General features: G+C 40.2%; 1 protein-coding gene across 3 annotated transcripts in view; it reads right to left on the bottom strand.

Moving 5' to 3' along the window:
• Positions 1 to 1,348: 1,348 nt before the first annotated feature.
• The window catches only part of nos1 (nitric oxide synthase 1 (neuronal)), a 100,591-nt gene continuing 84,467 nt past the window's right edge, over positions 1,349 to 17,472 (bottom strand). For 2 of the 3 annotated variants that reach the window (XM_043715882.1, XM_043715883.1), the window contains exons 26-29: positions 14,316 to 14,464; positions 13,511 to 13,705; positions 11,884 to 12,002; positions 1,349 to 3,804 (exon numbers count right to left, since the gene is read on the bottom strand). In XM_043715882.1, coding sequence (XP_043571817.1) covers positions 3,789 to 3,804; positions 11,884 to 12,002; positions 13,511 to 13,705; positions 14,316 to 14,464 — 479 coding nt within the window. In that variant the 3' untranslated portion in view covers positions 1,349 to 3,788. Of the gene's footprint in view, positions 3,805 to 11,879; positions 12,003 to 13,510; positions 13,706 to 14,315; positions 14,465 to 17,472 lie in introns of those variants that run through there. The other variant, XM_043715884.1, reaches the window with a different exon arrangement.

Consider the following 17,472-nt stretch of genomic DNA (forward strand, 5'->3'; position numbering starts at 1 on the left):
AGTGTGGTCTTACCAGTGCCCTGTACAATTGTAGTAAAATATCCCTATTTAATATTTCATTCCCCTCATGATAAATGACAACACTCCACTTGTTTTCCCAATCACTTTGTAACTGTATACTAATCTTTTTATGATTCAAATACTAGAACACCCAGGATTGCTCCATTAAATAATAGACCAAAGTTAATCCTGTCATTGGTGATGTCCCTAGGGCCTTTTGATATGTTGTTATCTTGTAACATCCTATAAATTGTGTGTTATTCTAGAAGTGATAGATTATTTAATGCAATCGTTTTTCAGGCTTCCAGTCAACATTAATTTCACCAAAAGTCATTGGCTACTTAGTCATAGAGTTATAGAGATGTACAGCACGAAAATAGACTCTTCGGTCCTACTCGTCCATACCGACCAGGTATTCCAACCCAATTTAGTCCCATCTGCCAGCACCCGACCCATATCCCTCTAAACCTTTCTATTCATATACCCATTCAGATGACTTTTAAATATTGCAATCGTACTAGCCTCCACCACTTCCTCTAGCAGCTCATTCCATATACGTACCACCCTCTGCATGAAAAAGTTACCCCTTGGGTCTCTTTTATATCTTTCCCCTCTCACTCTAAACCTATGCCCTCTAGTTCTGGACTTCCCTACCCCAGGGAAGAGACTTTGTCTATTTATCTTATCCATGCCCCTCATGATTTTATAGACCTCTACAAGGTCACCCCTCAGCCTCCGACGCTCCAGGGAAAACAGCCCTAACCTATTCAACCTCTCCCTATAGCTCAAATCCTCCAACTCTGGCAACATCCTTGTAAATCTTTTCTGAACCCTTTCAAGTTTCACAACATCCTTCTGATAGAAAGACAAGCAGAATTGCATGCAATATTCCAACAATGGCCTAACCAATGTCCTATACAACCGCAACATGACCTCCCAACTTCTGTGCTCCGTACTCTGACCAATAAAGGAAAACATACCAAACGCCTTCTTCACTATCCTACCTACCTGCGACTCCACTTTCAAGGAGTTATGAACCTGCACTCCAAGGTCTCTTTGTTCAGCAACGCTCTCTAGGACCTTACCATTAAGTGTATAAATCCTGCTAAGATTTGCAGCACATAACAAGATAAATGCAGCATCTAACATTTGTCTAAATTAAAATCCATCTGCCACGTCTCAGCCCATTGGATCATCTGATCAAGATGTCGTTATAATGTGAGGTAACCTTCTTCACTGTCCAATTTTAGTGTCATCTGCAAACTTACTAATTCTACCTCTTATGCTCACATCCAAATCATTTATATAAATGATGAAAAGTAGTGGATCCAGCACCGATCCTTGCGGCAATCCACTGGTCACAAGCCTCCAGTCTGAAAAAAACCTTCCTCCATCACCTTCTGTCTTCTACTTTGCTTCAATTCAACTACTATTCATAACTTAACTTAATAAATGCAATCAAGTACTGTATAAACCAAAGCAGTCTGTAGGTTAATGTGAAATAATGAGAAAAGGATCATGAGTTTCAATTTCCACAAATATCAATGACCTGTTCATTAAAGAATTTTTACAGCAACCTTTTCTCTTGATAATATGGTGCTAATAAAATACACCACCATTTCCTTTATTTACCAACTCTTTGGTAAGATGTTTAATTATGAGCCTATTTATCTAGATAACTAGTTTTGATTTGGAGAAGGATTTCACTTTTTTTTATTTAGCATTTAGCAATCTTCTTTACAACTGTTGTACGCTATATTTAATATTCAAAGGGTGAATTATCTAATGTGATCAACAATAATTGTCACAGGGTTAATATTATATTTTGAAATTGCCTAAATCCTGGTTTTCTCTGAATATCCAATACTAATTAGTTTTAAAGGTAAAAGGGCTTCACACTCATTAGAGAGAGGTAACTAGTGGTAGCTTAATCTGAGGGTCACTATACCTCAGGTAAGGCGAGAGATTGAGAAGGAGAATCTTTCATGGTGATTTCAGCTGGTACAGGAATCAAACTCACAATGTTGCTGTCACTCTGACTCACAAACCAGTCTTCTAACTAATTGACCCCCTTTACAATAAGTTTTGTGTCTACCCTAAATGTCAATTAGATATTTGATATCTAATCTAATGTGAATTAGATATTCTTGTGCTCGTCCAAAAATTTTACTACTTTCCACCTTTTATCTCCCTAGTGTTCCTTAGGATTTCTCTCTTGAGTTGCTCACTAAATATAAAATATATTTCAGTCTTCAACCCATTTTTTTTTAGAATTATTCCCAGTCTTTAGCAGTGTCTTGCCTTTATTTGTTATATCCAAGAATGTCTAGGCCAGGTTTTCATGAATGGGATGGGAAGCGTGGGTTGGAAATGTTATTAATGGAAAATAAAGTTATTGGCCATTTGTTCAGCCAATTTATTTATACACTTGCCAGAAGGCCTCATTTGAATACTTGGCTAAGCTTCAATGCACTCAGGCCTATAGGCAACGTTGACACAATTTGCAAACAGAAATAGCTTGTTTCATTGACATCTTTATTATCTTGAAATAACCTGATCTTTGAGGAGTGTTTTTCAATGAATATATGTATATTTACTTCTATAAGATGAAGTGATGTGAAGTACACAGAACTATTTTAGTCATTAATTACTGAGATTGATTGATAGCTTTATGAGAAGATATGGGGAACAATGTAATACAAAAGGAAAGTTGAATGGATGTTTTGTCTTTGGATTCTGACTTGGGACAACTCTCTTGCTTGTTTCAAGACTACTTTGATGTGCCCCACAACTAACGGAGCAGAACCAGTTCTATAAGCAATGCAGGGAAAGAGAGTTGAAATTCCCATCCCCTTAGTGGAACCAGCAATGATAGGAGTGCTGCATGTGGGCTGGCAATCTGTACCCTTATTCCAAGTTGCACAAAATAACTAGAGCAAATATGGTGCAGGAATCCCAGAATCAGTTCTTCCTGTCATTTTCAAAGGCTTCCTTCCAGACACCATGAAAATCGGGCCTCTGGCTGAGATCGAAACCTCTCCATTAATCAAAATACTGGGGAAGCCTCATCAATACACAGAACAAAACACACATTTATGCTGCACCAGCAGTCCACTTAGTACCTTGCCATCATGAGTAAGTGATTGCATGTGACTGCATTCTGAAAAAAATCTCAACTAATTTCCATTTGCCACATAATCTGAGCATTACCACATTTGCTATCTTCAAAGCATGCAGAAAACAGGACTAGACTTTCACAAAGAGGAAACACATAATTATTTGTTACACCTGCAAACTTGTAGGAGACACAAAAAGCAAGTTAGTGTCCCGCATCTGTCACTTGTTGATTGAAAATCAAGAAGGTAGCACGTAAATCTTTAAAATATATTTTTACTGATAACTGTATTGGTATTTAAAAATGAAACCTACTTATACTGAATTTGTAGTTAAGGAAGTGATGAAGTTGCTTTTGTTTCATGCAACATTTTTTGTTTGTCATTGAACAGCTAAAAAAAAAGGCCTTTTGTTTGCTTGCAGCTGATGTTGCAGTTACTTTGAAGCGACACGATGGGAAAACAAAGTACAACAGCTCACACCATTTAACATATTACTGAACAATCTTCTTATGTAAAAATATAAAAGTTTAAATAAGCTTTCTTTCTCATTTTTTTTGTCAGCATCAGCAATCATATGGACTTTACTGCTCAACAAAGTTCAATCTTCAGGACTGAACAAAACTTCTTGCAGAGGCCATGAATAAAGGTTTCTTTGTGATGTAAACTTCTAAATCAAGCACAGAATACTCTGCAGAAAACAAAAGGGACAAAGGAAATTGCAAAATTAGTGGAACTACTCTTAAGGATATTCTTTAGAATGTAATAGACAGATAGAGGTGATAGGATAGCTTTCCCTGTATTTTTGAGGAGTATTTTAACTCAGTTTTGATTGCTGTGATCTTAAAAGAACTGACACAAATTGGCTTCCTTGTAAGGTTAAATCAAAAAGATTGTCATTTAGTTTCATGATGCCCTAAATATATACAACAAACAACCACTACCTAGACACACACACGCACAGAGGTTGCACAAGAAAAGATGAGTTACAGTTATATTATGCTCTATCATAGAATAGAATCCATACAGTGTGCAAACAGGCCCTTCGGCCCAACAAATTCACATCGACCCTCCAAACAGCAACCCACTCAGACCCACTACATTTACCCCTGACTAATGCGCCCAACCGAACACTATGGGCAATTTAGCATGGCCAATTCATCTAACCCGCACATCTCCCCACGCAGACATGGAGAGAATGTGCAAACCTCCAACCCACCAACCTCCATGTACATCACATCATCCTTTGTCATTTCCGCCACCTACAAACGGACCCCAACACCACAGATATATTTCCCTCCCCACCCCATCTGCTTTCCGTAAAGACTGTTCCCTCCACGACTACCTCATTAGATCCATGCCCCCCAACAACCCACCCTCCCCTCCCAGCACCTTCCCCTGCCACTGCAGGAATTGCAAAACCTGCGCCCACACCTCTGTCCAAGGCCCCAAAGGAGCCTTTCACATCCATCAAAGTTTCACCTGCACTTCCGCACATGTCATTTATTGTATCCGTTGCTCCCAATGTGGTGTCCTCTACACTGGGGAGACAGGACACCTACTCGCAGAGCACTTCAGAGAACATCTCCTGGACACCCGCACCAACCAACTCCCATGGCCGAATACTTCAATTCCCCCTCTGTTGAGGACATGCAGGTCCTGGACCTCCTCCATCGCCACTCCCTTACCACCCGACGCCTGGAGAAAGAATGCCTTATCTTCTGCCTTGAGACCCTCCAGTCCCACAGCATCAATGTGGATTTCACCAGTTTCCTCATTTCCTCTCCCCCAACTTTAACCCATTTCCAACCTTCCAGCTCAGCACCGCCTCATGACCTTTCCATTTTCCTTCCCACCTATCCACTCCACCCTATCATCTTTACCCCCAATTCCATCCACCTATTGCACTCTCTGCTACTTTCTCCCCAGCCCCACCCCCCTCCCATTTATCTTTCCACCCCAAGGCACCCAGCCTCATTCCTGATGAAGAGATTTTGTCTGAAACATCGATTTTCCTGCTACTCAGTTGCTGCCTGACCTGCTGTGCTTTTCCAGCACCACACTCTTGACTACAAACTCCACACAGACAGGCACCTGAGGCTGGAATTGAACCCAGGTCCCTGGCGCTATGAGACAGCAGTGCTAACCACTGAGCTATCGTGCCGCCCAAGATTACTAACATAGTAATGCAAAACAAATGGCTTGTTTAAAAAGTTTTGAAGATTATAGTGAAATTAATTTCCTGCATTCTGTGAGAATATAAACGTCACAGTACACTTAGTTCCAAAGGTTCTATGTTTGACTGTACCAAAATGTTAGTAAAATTCAATTCTGTTCAGCAATAGGGGAGTGGCTGACTACAAATTCTTTGATAGGTCATTCAGGACAACTGGAAGGCGATCACTGAACAGGAGTTCAAAGGTTACAGTTATTTGGAGAAGGAGACAGAGATAGATGCCATGTTATGACTGCTGCAGTTAACTGTGCAGCTGGGAAAGTCCACAATTCCTGTGTATGGGCCTCAGTAAGGAGCCAAGAGCAATTGGATAGCCTGTGCTATTTCAACTCAGCAGGAACTTCTAGGAATTGGTAAGTGGCTAGGTATTAGTGTCAGGTCTCAGGGAAAGTTCTGGAGCTGCAAAACTGGGAAAATTGCTAGGCCTTTTTGGAGGAAAACTGTGAGGTGCTTGTAAAAAGTTTATGAGTATTAACACAGTTGCTGAGAGGGTGGGATTTGAAAACTTCTCAAGCAGTAAGCTGTTGCATTTTGGTAAGGCAAACCAGGGCAGTACTTATACACTTAATGGTATGATCCTGGGCAGTGTTGCTGATTAAAGAGATCTAGGGTTGCAGGTCCACCGGTGTCTTCATTGGTCAGAACACTGAGTATAGGAATTGGGGCACAACATTGTGGCTGCACATGACATTAGTGAGACCACTTTTGGAATACTGTGCACAATTCTGGTCACCCTTCAAAAGGAAGGATGTTGTTAAACTTGAGAGGGTACAGAAAAGATTGACAAGGATGTTGCCAGGACAGGAGGGTTTGTGGTATAGGGAGAGGCTTAATAGGCTGGGGCTGTTTTCCCTGCATTGTCAAGGCTGAGGGATGACCTTATAGAGGTTTATAAAATCATGAAGGGCATTAATAGGGTGAATAGCCAAGTGTTTTTTCATAGGGTGGAGGAGTCAAAAACTAGAGGGCATAGGTTTAAGGTGCGAGGGGAAAGATTTAAAAGGGACGTGAGGGGCAAGTTTTTCACGCAGAGAGTGGTGTGTGTTTGGAGGCAGCTGCCAGAGGAAGTGGTGGAAGTGGGTACAATTACAACATGGATGGTATATGAATAGGAAGAGTTTAGGGGGAGATTGGCCAAATGCTGTCAAATGGAATTAGGTCAGATTGGGATATCTGGCCAGCCTGGATGAGTTGAACCAAATGGTCTGTTTCTGTGCTGTATGACTCTATGACAGTATTTACTAGATGCAACTAGCAAGATTAGAACTTAGGACAAAGGAAACAGAGTTTGGTGATTCTAGCAGTCTGTGAAGAAGTATACTTGTGAATAAATACTTGAATGTGGTTTTTGAATACGGAGGAAATGTAAATCCAGGAAAGGAGTGTGATTGGCTAGAGGAATTGAAGCTGGCCATGACATTCCAGGTTTTAGGAGAGAATTTCAAAACTAATTTGGCAAGCATGAAACATTGTTGTACCCTGTGGGATTTTATGACCCACTCTGTCACTAATATCGAGGGAGAATTGCTGATAAATCCACAAGTTACATCTTTATTTTATTTGCAATAGAGAATGTTTGATCATTGTCAAATTACCCATATTAAGCACATCAAATTTGTGTGTTAGAAATAGATTGTGCATGTCATATCGATTGCATTATTATTCCAATGTGTAGTAAAAGTTTTCAATTGTGTAGTAAAATTTATTGTTGTTTGTTTAAAACTGTGGAATCATGTGGCGTTATTCATTCTGTAAATCCCCTGCGACCCATACTTTGCCTACTTTTAAAAAAAAGTTAATGCTCCCCAGCAAGATTAGAACATGGAGCATATAAAATTGTGATGTTACATACCTATGTCAGTGCTCACTGAACCTTCCAACTTTTACCTTCCTTAACAATGACTCATTACTTTCTATAGATGACCAGTGCCAAACATTATAAGGTAGGCATTATAGCCAAGAGTATTCTACATGATGAGATGTGAGAAATAAGATGTAGTTTTTCATTTTGGCATTGAAATATTACTGCTGTCCGTATACAAAGAATGTACACAAGGAATAACTATGAGGTTGATTAGTTCATGTAGGTTGATTTGAATGGGGTTGGTTTTTAACTTGCTGGCTAGGGAACTGTAAAACTGGCAACACTGTTTTTTCAGCAACTACCCAATTCAGAACCTACCCCTTAGTCTCAGTTCACACACTGTGCATTGCAATCAGGCAATAATTTTACAATAATGGCCCAAATATTCTGATCAATGTCAGAAGCCCTATTTCCATCCCCGATTGGACACTTTAGACAGTGCTTGCACTGAAGATTTTTGTACTTATTTGTAGGACATGGGAATTGCTGGGTGGGCCAGCATTCTAGTTGCCCTTGAGAAGGTGATGGTGAACTGCCTTCTTGAACCATTGCAGTCCATGTGCTGTTTTTATGCTCACAACATTGTGAGGGAAGGAATTCCAGGATTTTGACCCAGCAATGGTGAACAAACAGTGTATAATTTCCAAGTCACAATGGCAAGTGACTTGGTTAGGAATTTGCGGGTGGTGTTCCCATGTATCTGCTACTTTCATCCTTCTTAGTGGGAGTGGTGGTGGACTTGAATGGTGCTGTCTAAGGATCCATGGCAAATTCCTGCAGTGCATCTTGCAGGTAGTAAGTACATGTTGCTGCTACTAAGCATTGGTGGTGAAGTGTTTGTGGATGGAGTATAAATTATGTGGATTGTTTGTCCTGCATGCTGTCAAGATTCTTCAGTGTTATTGGAGTTTCACTCATCCAGACAAGTGGGAAGTATTCCAACACACTCCTTTCTTTGTGCCTTGTAGTTGGTAGACAGGCTTTCGGGAGTCAAGAGGTGAATTACTCACTGCAGTATTCCTAGCCTCTGACTTGCTGTTGCAGCAACAGTATTTATATGGTGATTCCAATCATTTTCTGGTCAATGGTAACCCACCCTGGATAATGATAGTGGTGGATTCAATGATGTCAACACCATTAAATATCAAGGGACAGTGGTTAGATTCACTCTTATCGGAGATGGTCATTGCATGGCATTTGTGTGGCAGATTGTTACTTGCCACTTTTCAGCCTAAGACTGGACTTTTCCAGGTCTTAACACATTTGGACACAGACTGCTTCAGTATCAGAGGAGTTGCCAGTGATGCCAAACATTGTGCAATTACCGGTGAACATCCCCAGTTCTGACCATTGATGTTGGAAAGGTCATTGACGTAGCAGCTGAAGATGGTTGGACTTAGAAGACTACCCTGAGAAACTCCTGCAGAGATGTCCTGAAGATAAGATGACAAACCTCCAACAACCGCAATCATCTTCCTATGTGCTAGATATGACTCCAACCAGCAGAGAGCTTGCTCCTCTCCCCAATTCGAAATGAGGAAGTGGACAAGTTTACATTTTGCCACATTATACACCACCTTTTTTATCCATGCAAAATGTTGAGGGGTCTAGACAGTAGACTGGGAATATTGTTCTCATCGATGGAAAGACTGAGAATCAGAGAACACTGACTTAAGGTAATTGGAAAAAAGAATAATGTCAACAGAAGGAGAAAACGTTTTCCTGTATTGGGTCTTTCAGATCAGGAATGTGTCATGTCAAAATCTGCTAAAGGCAAAGCAAATTATAGCTTTTAAAAGGGAATTGGATCATTATCTGAAAAGGAAAAAAATGTTGTAGGGCAATGGGGGGGGGAAGGACAAAGAAAATTGCTCTTTCGGAGCAATAGCCAAGGCAAGTTAGGCTGAATGGTCTCCTTCGGTGTTGTAATCAATCTAAATAGCATCATAAAAATACTAAAAGAAACCAAGGCAGTTCATGAAGTAAAAACGAAATTTGATACTGTGTTGTGTAATCATACATTAGGGAGAAGGTTCAGACTTAAAGGAGGAAAGTGATATGGAGCGGACAAGTGGTATATAGTGTGAGTTGCATATCTTAAGATGTGGTGTTGGAAAGCATAAATACCAATGTTGGAGTGATTAAAATTGAGAATATTCAAGAGGTTTGATTTGAAGGAGTACAGAAAAACCGGACTGTAATAGAATCAGAGAAAATCATTGAGAGAGGGAGGGTGATGCCATGCAGCGATTTGAAAGCAAGGAGAATTTTAATATCAAAGCATTACTTAACTAGATCTAGTGCAGGTCAGCAAACACAGGTGATCAGTAGCCAGGATATTGTATGGGCTAGGGAATTGGTAGAGTTTTCAGAAGGTAGAACAGAGGAGGACAGTTGGAAATGAATTGGTTTAGGTCAAATCCAGAGGTTACAAAGGCGTGGATTAGGGTTTCAGCAGAAAAGCTGAGTTGAATGGAGTTTTTTTCATTAACTTGTCGCTCCTGGCCAGACTCCTTCTGTTACAAAGCTCTCCATAAATCCACAAATTCAGCAATGAAGAAATTGGCAAGGAAAGTGTACCCTTCTTTGCAGCAGTCACAGCTGCTTTGAAAAGCTAAGTATGTGTGATAACGATTAAGGTGGCAATTGGGTAAGAGGTTAGGGTGCCAGATGGGTAGGGTGCCCTGTAAATAGGGTGCCAGGTAAACAATGGAGTGCTTGAGGAAGATTGTGGGGGGTGTGTTGCATCTGTTGAATGGGTTTGGTGGGGGGGGGGGTGCAGTTAAGGTAGGGGATTAAGTTCAGTAATGCAGGTTTGCCAGATGTAACTATGTGGTGTCATTGGGACCGGGGGGAGTTGATGTCAAGGGTCAGGATAGCAACCAAGGGTGTCAGATCCCCAGGGTGGGGTGGGCAGTGGAGGAAGAGTTTAAGGTTGGGAGTGGTCAGGTCAGCAACAAGAGTTGTAAATCTATCCCATCTTCCACTCTCTGATAGGCCTTTCTCGTTCAAGCCACTCTAGCTTAAGCCCTATTAAATCTCTAACTTCTCTTAGTTTTGATAAAGGGACTGATAGTTAAATCATAATCACAGATGCTTTCGAATCTGCTAAGCTTTCTCTACTTTTTTCTTGCTTTTTTTTCAAATTTCAAATTTCAAATCATCTGCAGTATTCAGCTTTTTGAAAAGCAATTTGACTTTTGACTCCTGATTGGGTAGAAGTTCGCTACAGCAATAGCTCATCCATCACCAGTTTTGAAGTCTCCATTGCACCAAGTTCAACAGATCTACCAACATTTTGTTTTTGGTCTAATCTTCTACTTTACGTTATACTTACCTGCCTGAGGACTCTATTGTTACAAAGTCAAAAGAGTGTATGTTCGCTTTAAGATAGAAAGTGTTTTCTGAATTTTAAAGTAAATTTAAAATACAGCCAGCTGCTAGCACACAGAAGAGACAGGCTGTTCCAAAATATGTAACATTTAGCTATTAAATGGATACCTGAGTTTTGTTTGCTGTTTTGACAACCAATCAAATTTAATCAATTAATTGAAATAATGCCCAGATTACTAAAACGCAATTGAGTTTGAATTTATTGTATTGACAACGTCAGACCAATGATAGGGGATAAAGCTGGGGGCATAAAAAAACGGGCACTTGGAAAATTGTCAGAGCAACTGCCATTGATCTGAAGAGCCAACTGCCCATGTATCACCTTGCTCTGAAGGAAATTTCAGAAGGCACTATCTATCAAAAGGTATCTTTGCCTGTATAAGCAGTAAAAAGAAGGAAGTCAACCCAAGGAGAAAATAGCAGAGTCAGGAAGAAGACGAAGGAAGGCTGAAGGGAGAGGAGAAGACCATTTGTATGGACTTTGAGAAATTAAGTTAATGTAATGTTTAATAACTGTGTTATTGAAGCAACATTTTTATAGAGTTGGGGTCAGATAGGAATTAGTTAAGAAAAGGGAGCTTAGATTTGCTAATAGTTTTGTTTAGTGTTCACTATTAGAGATAGAATTTTTTTTAAATAGTGGAAAGTAGGAGTTCTCTTCCACTCACACACACTTTTAATAGATTATGAGGTGAGGTGAGCCTTTCTGGGCTCAACCTCCACATCATAACACTATTAAATATTTAAAACTGATTCTCATGAGTTTTGTTTCATTGATCAACTTCAAATGACTGACTATTTCCACACTATATGCTCTCCATTCCTGTATTTGAATAATTGGAATCTTAATTCCACAGGATGATTACATAAATATTTAACTGAAACCCAATTTGTGGATGTTTCAAAACAGCATGCTAAATATTCAAGAGATTCTGTTAGCAGTTCAAACATTTCTGCTACATGTGGAATCCCTACAGTGTGGAAGCAGGCCATTCAGCCCATCGTGTCCATGCCAACTCTCCAAAGAGCATCCCACTCAAACCCACCCTATCCCTGTAACAATTCATTTCCCATGGCTAATCCATCTAGCCTGCACATCTTTGGACTGTGGGAAGAAACAGAAACCCACGCAGACACAGGGAGAATGTGCAAAATTCCACACAGACAGTCACCTGAGGCTGGAACCAAACCTTGGATCACTGGTGCTGTGAGGCAGCAGTGCTAACCACTGAGCCACCATACTGCCCATTTTCTCACTTCTTTAACTCCATACTTACTCATCTGAGTCCTTCTTGTTTTCTTCAATAAAAGCAATAGATTCCGATCGAAGGCGATTTGTAACTTCATATGTACGAAGTGTAACACCAAATATATCTTCATGGTAACGGTTTTCATCCTGAAATATTAAAGAAGACATTGGTAAGACTTAAACCTCGCAAGACATTTTGACAAGTGCCGGGGAAAGGAATCTTCATATTAATACATTATTTTACAAATAACTTTCACTGTTGTGATCTAAACTATGGAACATAGAACAAAAACAAGGCTTTATTTTGTTAATGAAACATCTTACTTTACTTATTAATTTTTTGTTTTATACGACATTTGGAGCCATGAAATCTTAAATATATTCTAAGATTTGGAAGTGTACACCTAACCTGTCAGAATGTGTAATGCATTTTTGATTCTAAGTGTCTAAGCACAGCATGTGGAAAAGAAAAGAAATGTTTGTAAACATCTGAAATGCAAGATATTAGGGATGCCAGCTGTCAATCCTTCAGCTCAATTACGATTTTGTCTTTGTCTACTGTTGTTGTTTAAGACTCATTTTGAGCAATAGTCAATTTGTATGAAAAACTGCAGGAGAGAATTAGAAGGGAGAACGTTGTGACTTACAGTGGCCCAAGGCATTTATTGAAAATTTAAAGTTTAAGACCAATTCAGGAACAATTTACCAGCTGTTGAAATGAGATTTGTGAAATTAATTGGTCCTTTTCTGGCGTGAAGATCTTGAGTTACATGTCAGGACCATACCTGAAGTGTCAGAGTCCTGAAGACATAAAATATCAGCCCTAAATTACTGTGATGACATCTATTTATTTATAGTTTAAATCCCACTACTCCTTCAAACTCATGGGTAGGCTGACAGCAATCTTATATTTTAATTACACTAATTATTCAGCAACTCGTGGTGATTCGCAACTCATGGCATATTTCCACTTGCTGCAAATTGCTGTTTCCTTTATGCATTAATACAATTATGCAATAAACCTGCTGGTAGTTTCCCAGCAATTTCTTACCATTGCACTGAAAAACATGGAACACATTATCTTGCATTATTTTCGGAGCAAAACCACCCAAAAGCTGCTAAATGGGAGATTTCAGAATATTCTCCAAAATGTTGGCCAAAATATGCCCTTTTCAAATGTCAAATTCAATGTCAGTTTCTCATATAAAGTGCTTTGATTTCATTTTTGCTTTTCATGTTTTCAGATCCTGAGTTTTCCAAAATGCAAATTCTGCACCATTTGTAACAAACTTTTCATAAATTGTTTCCACACCTGAAACGTGGCTAGAAGCAGAAAGAGATTCATTACATGATCATGATATGACTTGGAGGTGCCGGTGTTGACTGAGGTGAACAAAGTTAAAAATCACACAATACCAGGTTATAGTTCAACAGGTTTATTTGGAAGCACGAGCTATCAGAACGGCGCTCCTTCATCAGGTGGTTGTCCACCTGCTGAAGGAGTGGCACCCCGAAAGCTAGTGCTTCCAAATAAACCTGTTGGACTATAACCTGTTGTTGTGTGATTATGATAACACTTTTTCCACAAAAACACAATTGGATAGGAAACATTTTGAGTTTTCCTGAGGATATGAATGGCAATTTGTAAATCTTACTCTCAGCTTGCTGATGAAGACCCCAGCATCTTCCAATGACATCTTTCCATGTTGTTTCAAGATGTGCTGAATAGTTTTCAGTACATCGCCTGCCATGGTAACATCGCCACAAACGTATATGTGTCCAGTTTGCTCTTGAAGGACTTTGAATATTTGGTTAGAAAGCTGTTCATTTAAAATATCTTGTACGTATTTCTGAAACCAGACAGATACTTCAGCACAGTTATTGCAAATAAATTCTAGTTTGAAACTTCAAATTTGGAACAGAATTAAATGGACCTCAAAATATTGGAAAACGTGATCAATAGTGATTTCATACACAAAACACCCTCATATCATTTGCTTAACCGTTACATCTCAGTGAAAATGTATTTCCAAAGTTTATTAAAATGCCTTTAAGTAACCCCATTGTCCAAATCTTGTACAAGAACGAAAACTACATTTACTGAATTACAAACTTAATCAATGGCCAACGCAGGTGAATTGTGGAGCATTTGGAATTTTTGGCTGTTCCATAAACTCAATATGCTTCCCAGAAATCCCATAGAGATGGCAATAGTCTTTTTTTAAAAAAGAGCTGTATTTTGGGTGATAAATAGACTAAGTATTTTGATCAACAAGGATTTGTCATTTATAGCATTGAAAATTCCCAATGTTCCCAAAGTTCTACATTTGCATTTTAAATTAATTTTACATGTGTAAGTTGACATATATTTTTTAAAAATTGCAAACAACAAAGCTGTAATTAAATAAAATGTTTTCATGTAAAGAAAATACATTAAACCATATTATATTAAACAACTACCTTTGGTTTTGTTGGTTCACGGGAGTAAGCTGTATAGAGTTCCTCAAAGACACCTTTACTTTTTACGTGAATGGTTTCCTCTCGGTAGATGTGGTCAATTTTTGATTGACGACAGCCAAACACAAGTGTCATGGGACATACTTTTACACCTGAAATATAGAAGCGTGATATCACAAATGTTCACAAGGTGCTGTCATTAATGTATATATAAGACATACAGGGGAGCATATTTCCTGCCACATTTGACTTCAATGGAAAATATTCTTTTTGATATCATGTCAAACAGATTGCAATTTACTCTGACTCATTTTGCAACCAGCAAATTTCATCCTCTGTGCTGCTAAGCAATTGAAATAAATATATTCCATTGCCACTGAAGGTCATGAAGGTGATTTATGCACTACAAAAAATTGAGGTGGAGGCTGTGAACACTGTAAGCCCATATCTTCTGAAAGAAGTTGATTAATCTAAAGTTAAATATGGAATGAAGAGCAAGACAAAATTGATTATGTTTGGAGGGATTCATTGAATCGATATGAAGAGGAAAGAAGTGTTTCCATGGACTCTGTTTCTTTCAACTGAATCTTCCCAGCTCCTGAACAAAATGGGCCACGGCAAGAATGTTGGAAAAATGGGATGAAATATCCAGCACGGAGCTTCCAAACATCATGAGCAAAAAAATCCCATTTTCCAACCAAGCATTGAACAGCAAAATAAGATTCTTGCTAGTGAAACATCTCACTGTTACTTAATCTTGTTTCATTGCTATGTAGTTTTCCATTCTCCAACACACCAGATAGAAAGTAGGAGCCAAGAATTCCTGACAGGAAAATTAGAGTGGTGGCTTCAGCTCATTGCTTGCTTCTACGGATCTCTACCTTGGCCTCTCAGAAACATCATCTCAAGGCACACTCTGCACAAACCCCAGGTCTACGGATAATGGCAACAGACACAAATCAGTTTCATGACACAGCTCTGATCCACTTGCACTTAAATGTTACACTTTGGAACACACTGGGATCTCTCTTTGCAATGCTACTGCAGGAACACTTTGCATGCAGTGAGGGGTATCTAGGGGTCCGCACTCAGTCTCTGAACATTGCTGACTTTGTATCTACTTTGATGCTCACAACATCCATGCCTTGCCTTACCTTACCTTTTGGCACACTGCATCCATTGTCACACTCTAAGGGCTCTTATTATTTCTGTCTTGCCTTGCTACTAAGAGCGGCTTCAGGCAGGCAGCTTGTCATGGTCATCAAGAGGGGTGGACATGTTGCTAAATAGCATGGTCTGTGTCAATCTCATACCTGCAGCATGTGATAGCAACCTATGTGACAAACACACTGCATGTCCCTCAATCAAATGGCCATGTCTAGAAACTAATGGTGAGTATTCATCAGTCATGCCAAGGGCAACTGTTGTCAGTCAGGAGTTTTTGGTACAGTCAGTCAAATACATAGTCCAATCATAGTCCACGGGCTCGAACACAGTCAATCACCCTCTTGAGCAGTCAGGATCAGGGCCTAGATTTCAGTACAGTGTGAGGACTGGACCGCATTTAGGACTGCAGGTCCTGCACAAGCAGTTGGGAGATTTGTGGAGTGCCTGTTGGCAAGGTGCATGGAGATCAGTCAGGGGTCTAGCTAATCAGTTGGGGCTGTCTTGGTCAGTCCTTGGGATACAAGTCAAGAGGCATTATCAGGGCCCACTGCAGTGGTAGGGAATTGGGTGGAATTCAATACTGAGGCAGCAACCTGGGATGCAGAGAGTCTAGGGAAAAGGTCAAGAAGAGGGAAGATTTGATCCAGTTGTGAGGGGGTGGTGAGACGCTAATACATGGGAGGACTGCAGGAGGGGTATTAATCACCAGAACCGTGGACACAGTGTGGGTCTGTGGAGCTCAATGATGGGGCAAAAGTGAGGACTGCAGATGCTGGGAACCAGAGTTTAGATCAGAGTGGTGCTGGAAAAGCACAACAGGTCAGGCAGCATCCAAGGAGCAGGAAAATTGACGTTTCAGGCAAAAGCCCTTTATCAGTTCAATGATGGGCAGGTCTAAGCTGTAGCGATTCGTCCCAGAGAGGGTGGTGTGCGGGGGCAGTGGGGTGGGGATAGTAATGATGCAAGATGAAGATGTAATTCCAGGTGAGGGCTCAATGAATAGTGCCAGGAAGAAAGGAGTGTGTAAATTTGGGAGGTGTTGGGGGGGGCGGAGCCTTGATGACCAGGCTGTGCCTGAGACTCATAATCTACAGCACCTTCCAGATTCAGTCAACTCTGAAATGCAAACAATGACTGCAAAATAGTTGCAACCACTCTCAGAGTCGGTGGAGTCAGTGTGTTTTTTTAACTGTCCTAAAGTCAGGCTCCACTCCTGAGTGACGGAAGGTTGATCCAGAGACTATTGCATTAACCAGGCACTTTGACATAACGTCATGCATGTGAAACACAGGCAGTGTTTAACTATAAGGGGTACAAATCCTGGTCACAAGGAAACTTGACTGTGCCATCGGTTATTGCTGATTGAAGATAGTTATCTCTGTGATGCAAAAATAATCACAGGCCACTAAAAAAGTGGCCCTCAAAGTGCAAAGTTAATGAAAGATCTCATGAGTTGCACAGGGGCATATATTGATCTTTTATCACCCTGAACAGTAAGTATTCTGCAACATGTTTCTATGTGTAATGGCAGATCTTTTGTAATGGTGATCTGAGGCTTGGAGCTCAAGGTCTGAGTGCTAATGCAGCATAGACAACCTCCTACAGTTTCTCTGTGACATGACTAATGTTGCATTCAATGGAAAAAGGTTGAATGTCAAAATATCATGTAAAGAATGCCCCCTGTCCCACTGTGTAGAGGAGTAGTGGTAAATCATCATTGTGAGTAATTTGAATGCTGACTGCTCACAATACTAACGACATGTTCAGTTTCTGATGCTTCCCCATATGGGTTAATTTCCAAGTCTGTCTGTTGGGTCCAGCTCAAGCAGATGTTATCATCACTGTCACTGCAATGCAACAAAGGCACAGACTAATGGAAAAGGTATGAAAGTGTCAGCAAGCTCAGGAGCAGCAACAAGCTCCAAGGGCCTTTGTACACCATGCACATGATGAATCCACAGCTGAAGGTCACTTCCACATGCTCTGGAAGACC

The sequence above is a fragment of the Chiloscyllium plagiosum genome, chromosome 25 (assembly GCF_004010195.1).
Source record: "Chiloscyllium plagiosum isolate BGI_BamShark_2017 chromosome 25, ASM401019v2, whole genome shotgun sequence".
In the NCBI taxonomy this organism is placed as follows: domain Eukaryota; kingdom Metazoa; phylum Chordata; class Chondrichthyes; order Orectolobiformes; family Hemiscylliidae; genus Chiloscyllium; species Chiloscyllium plagiosum.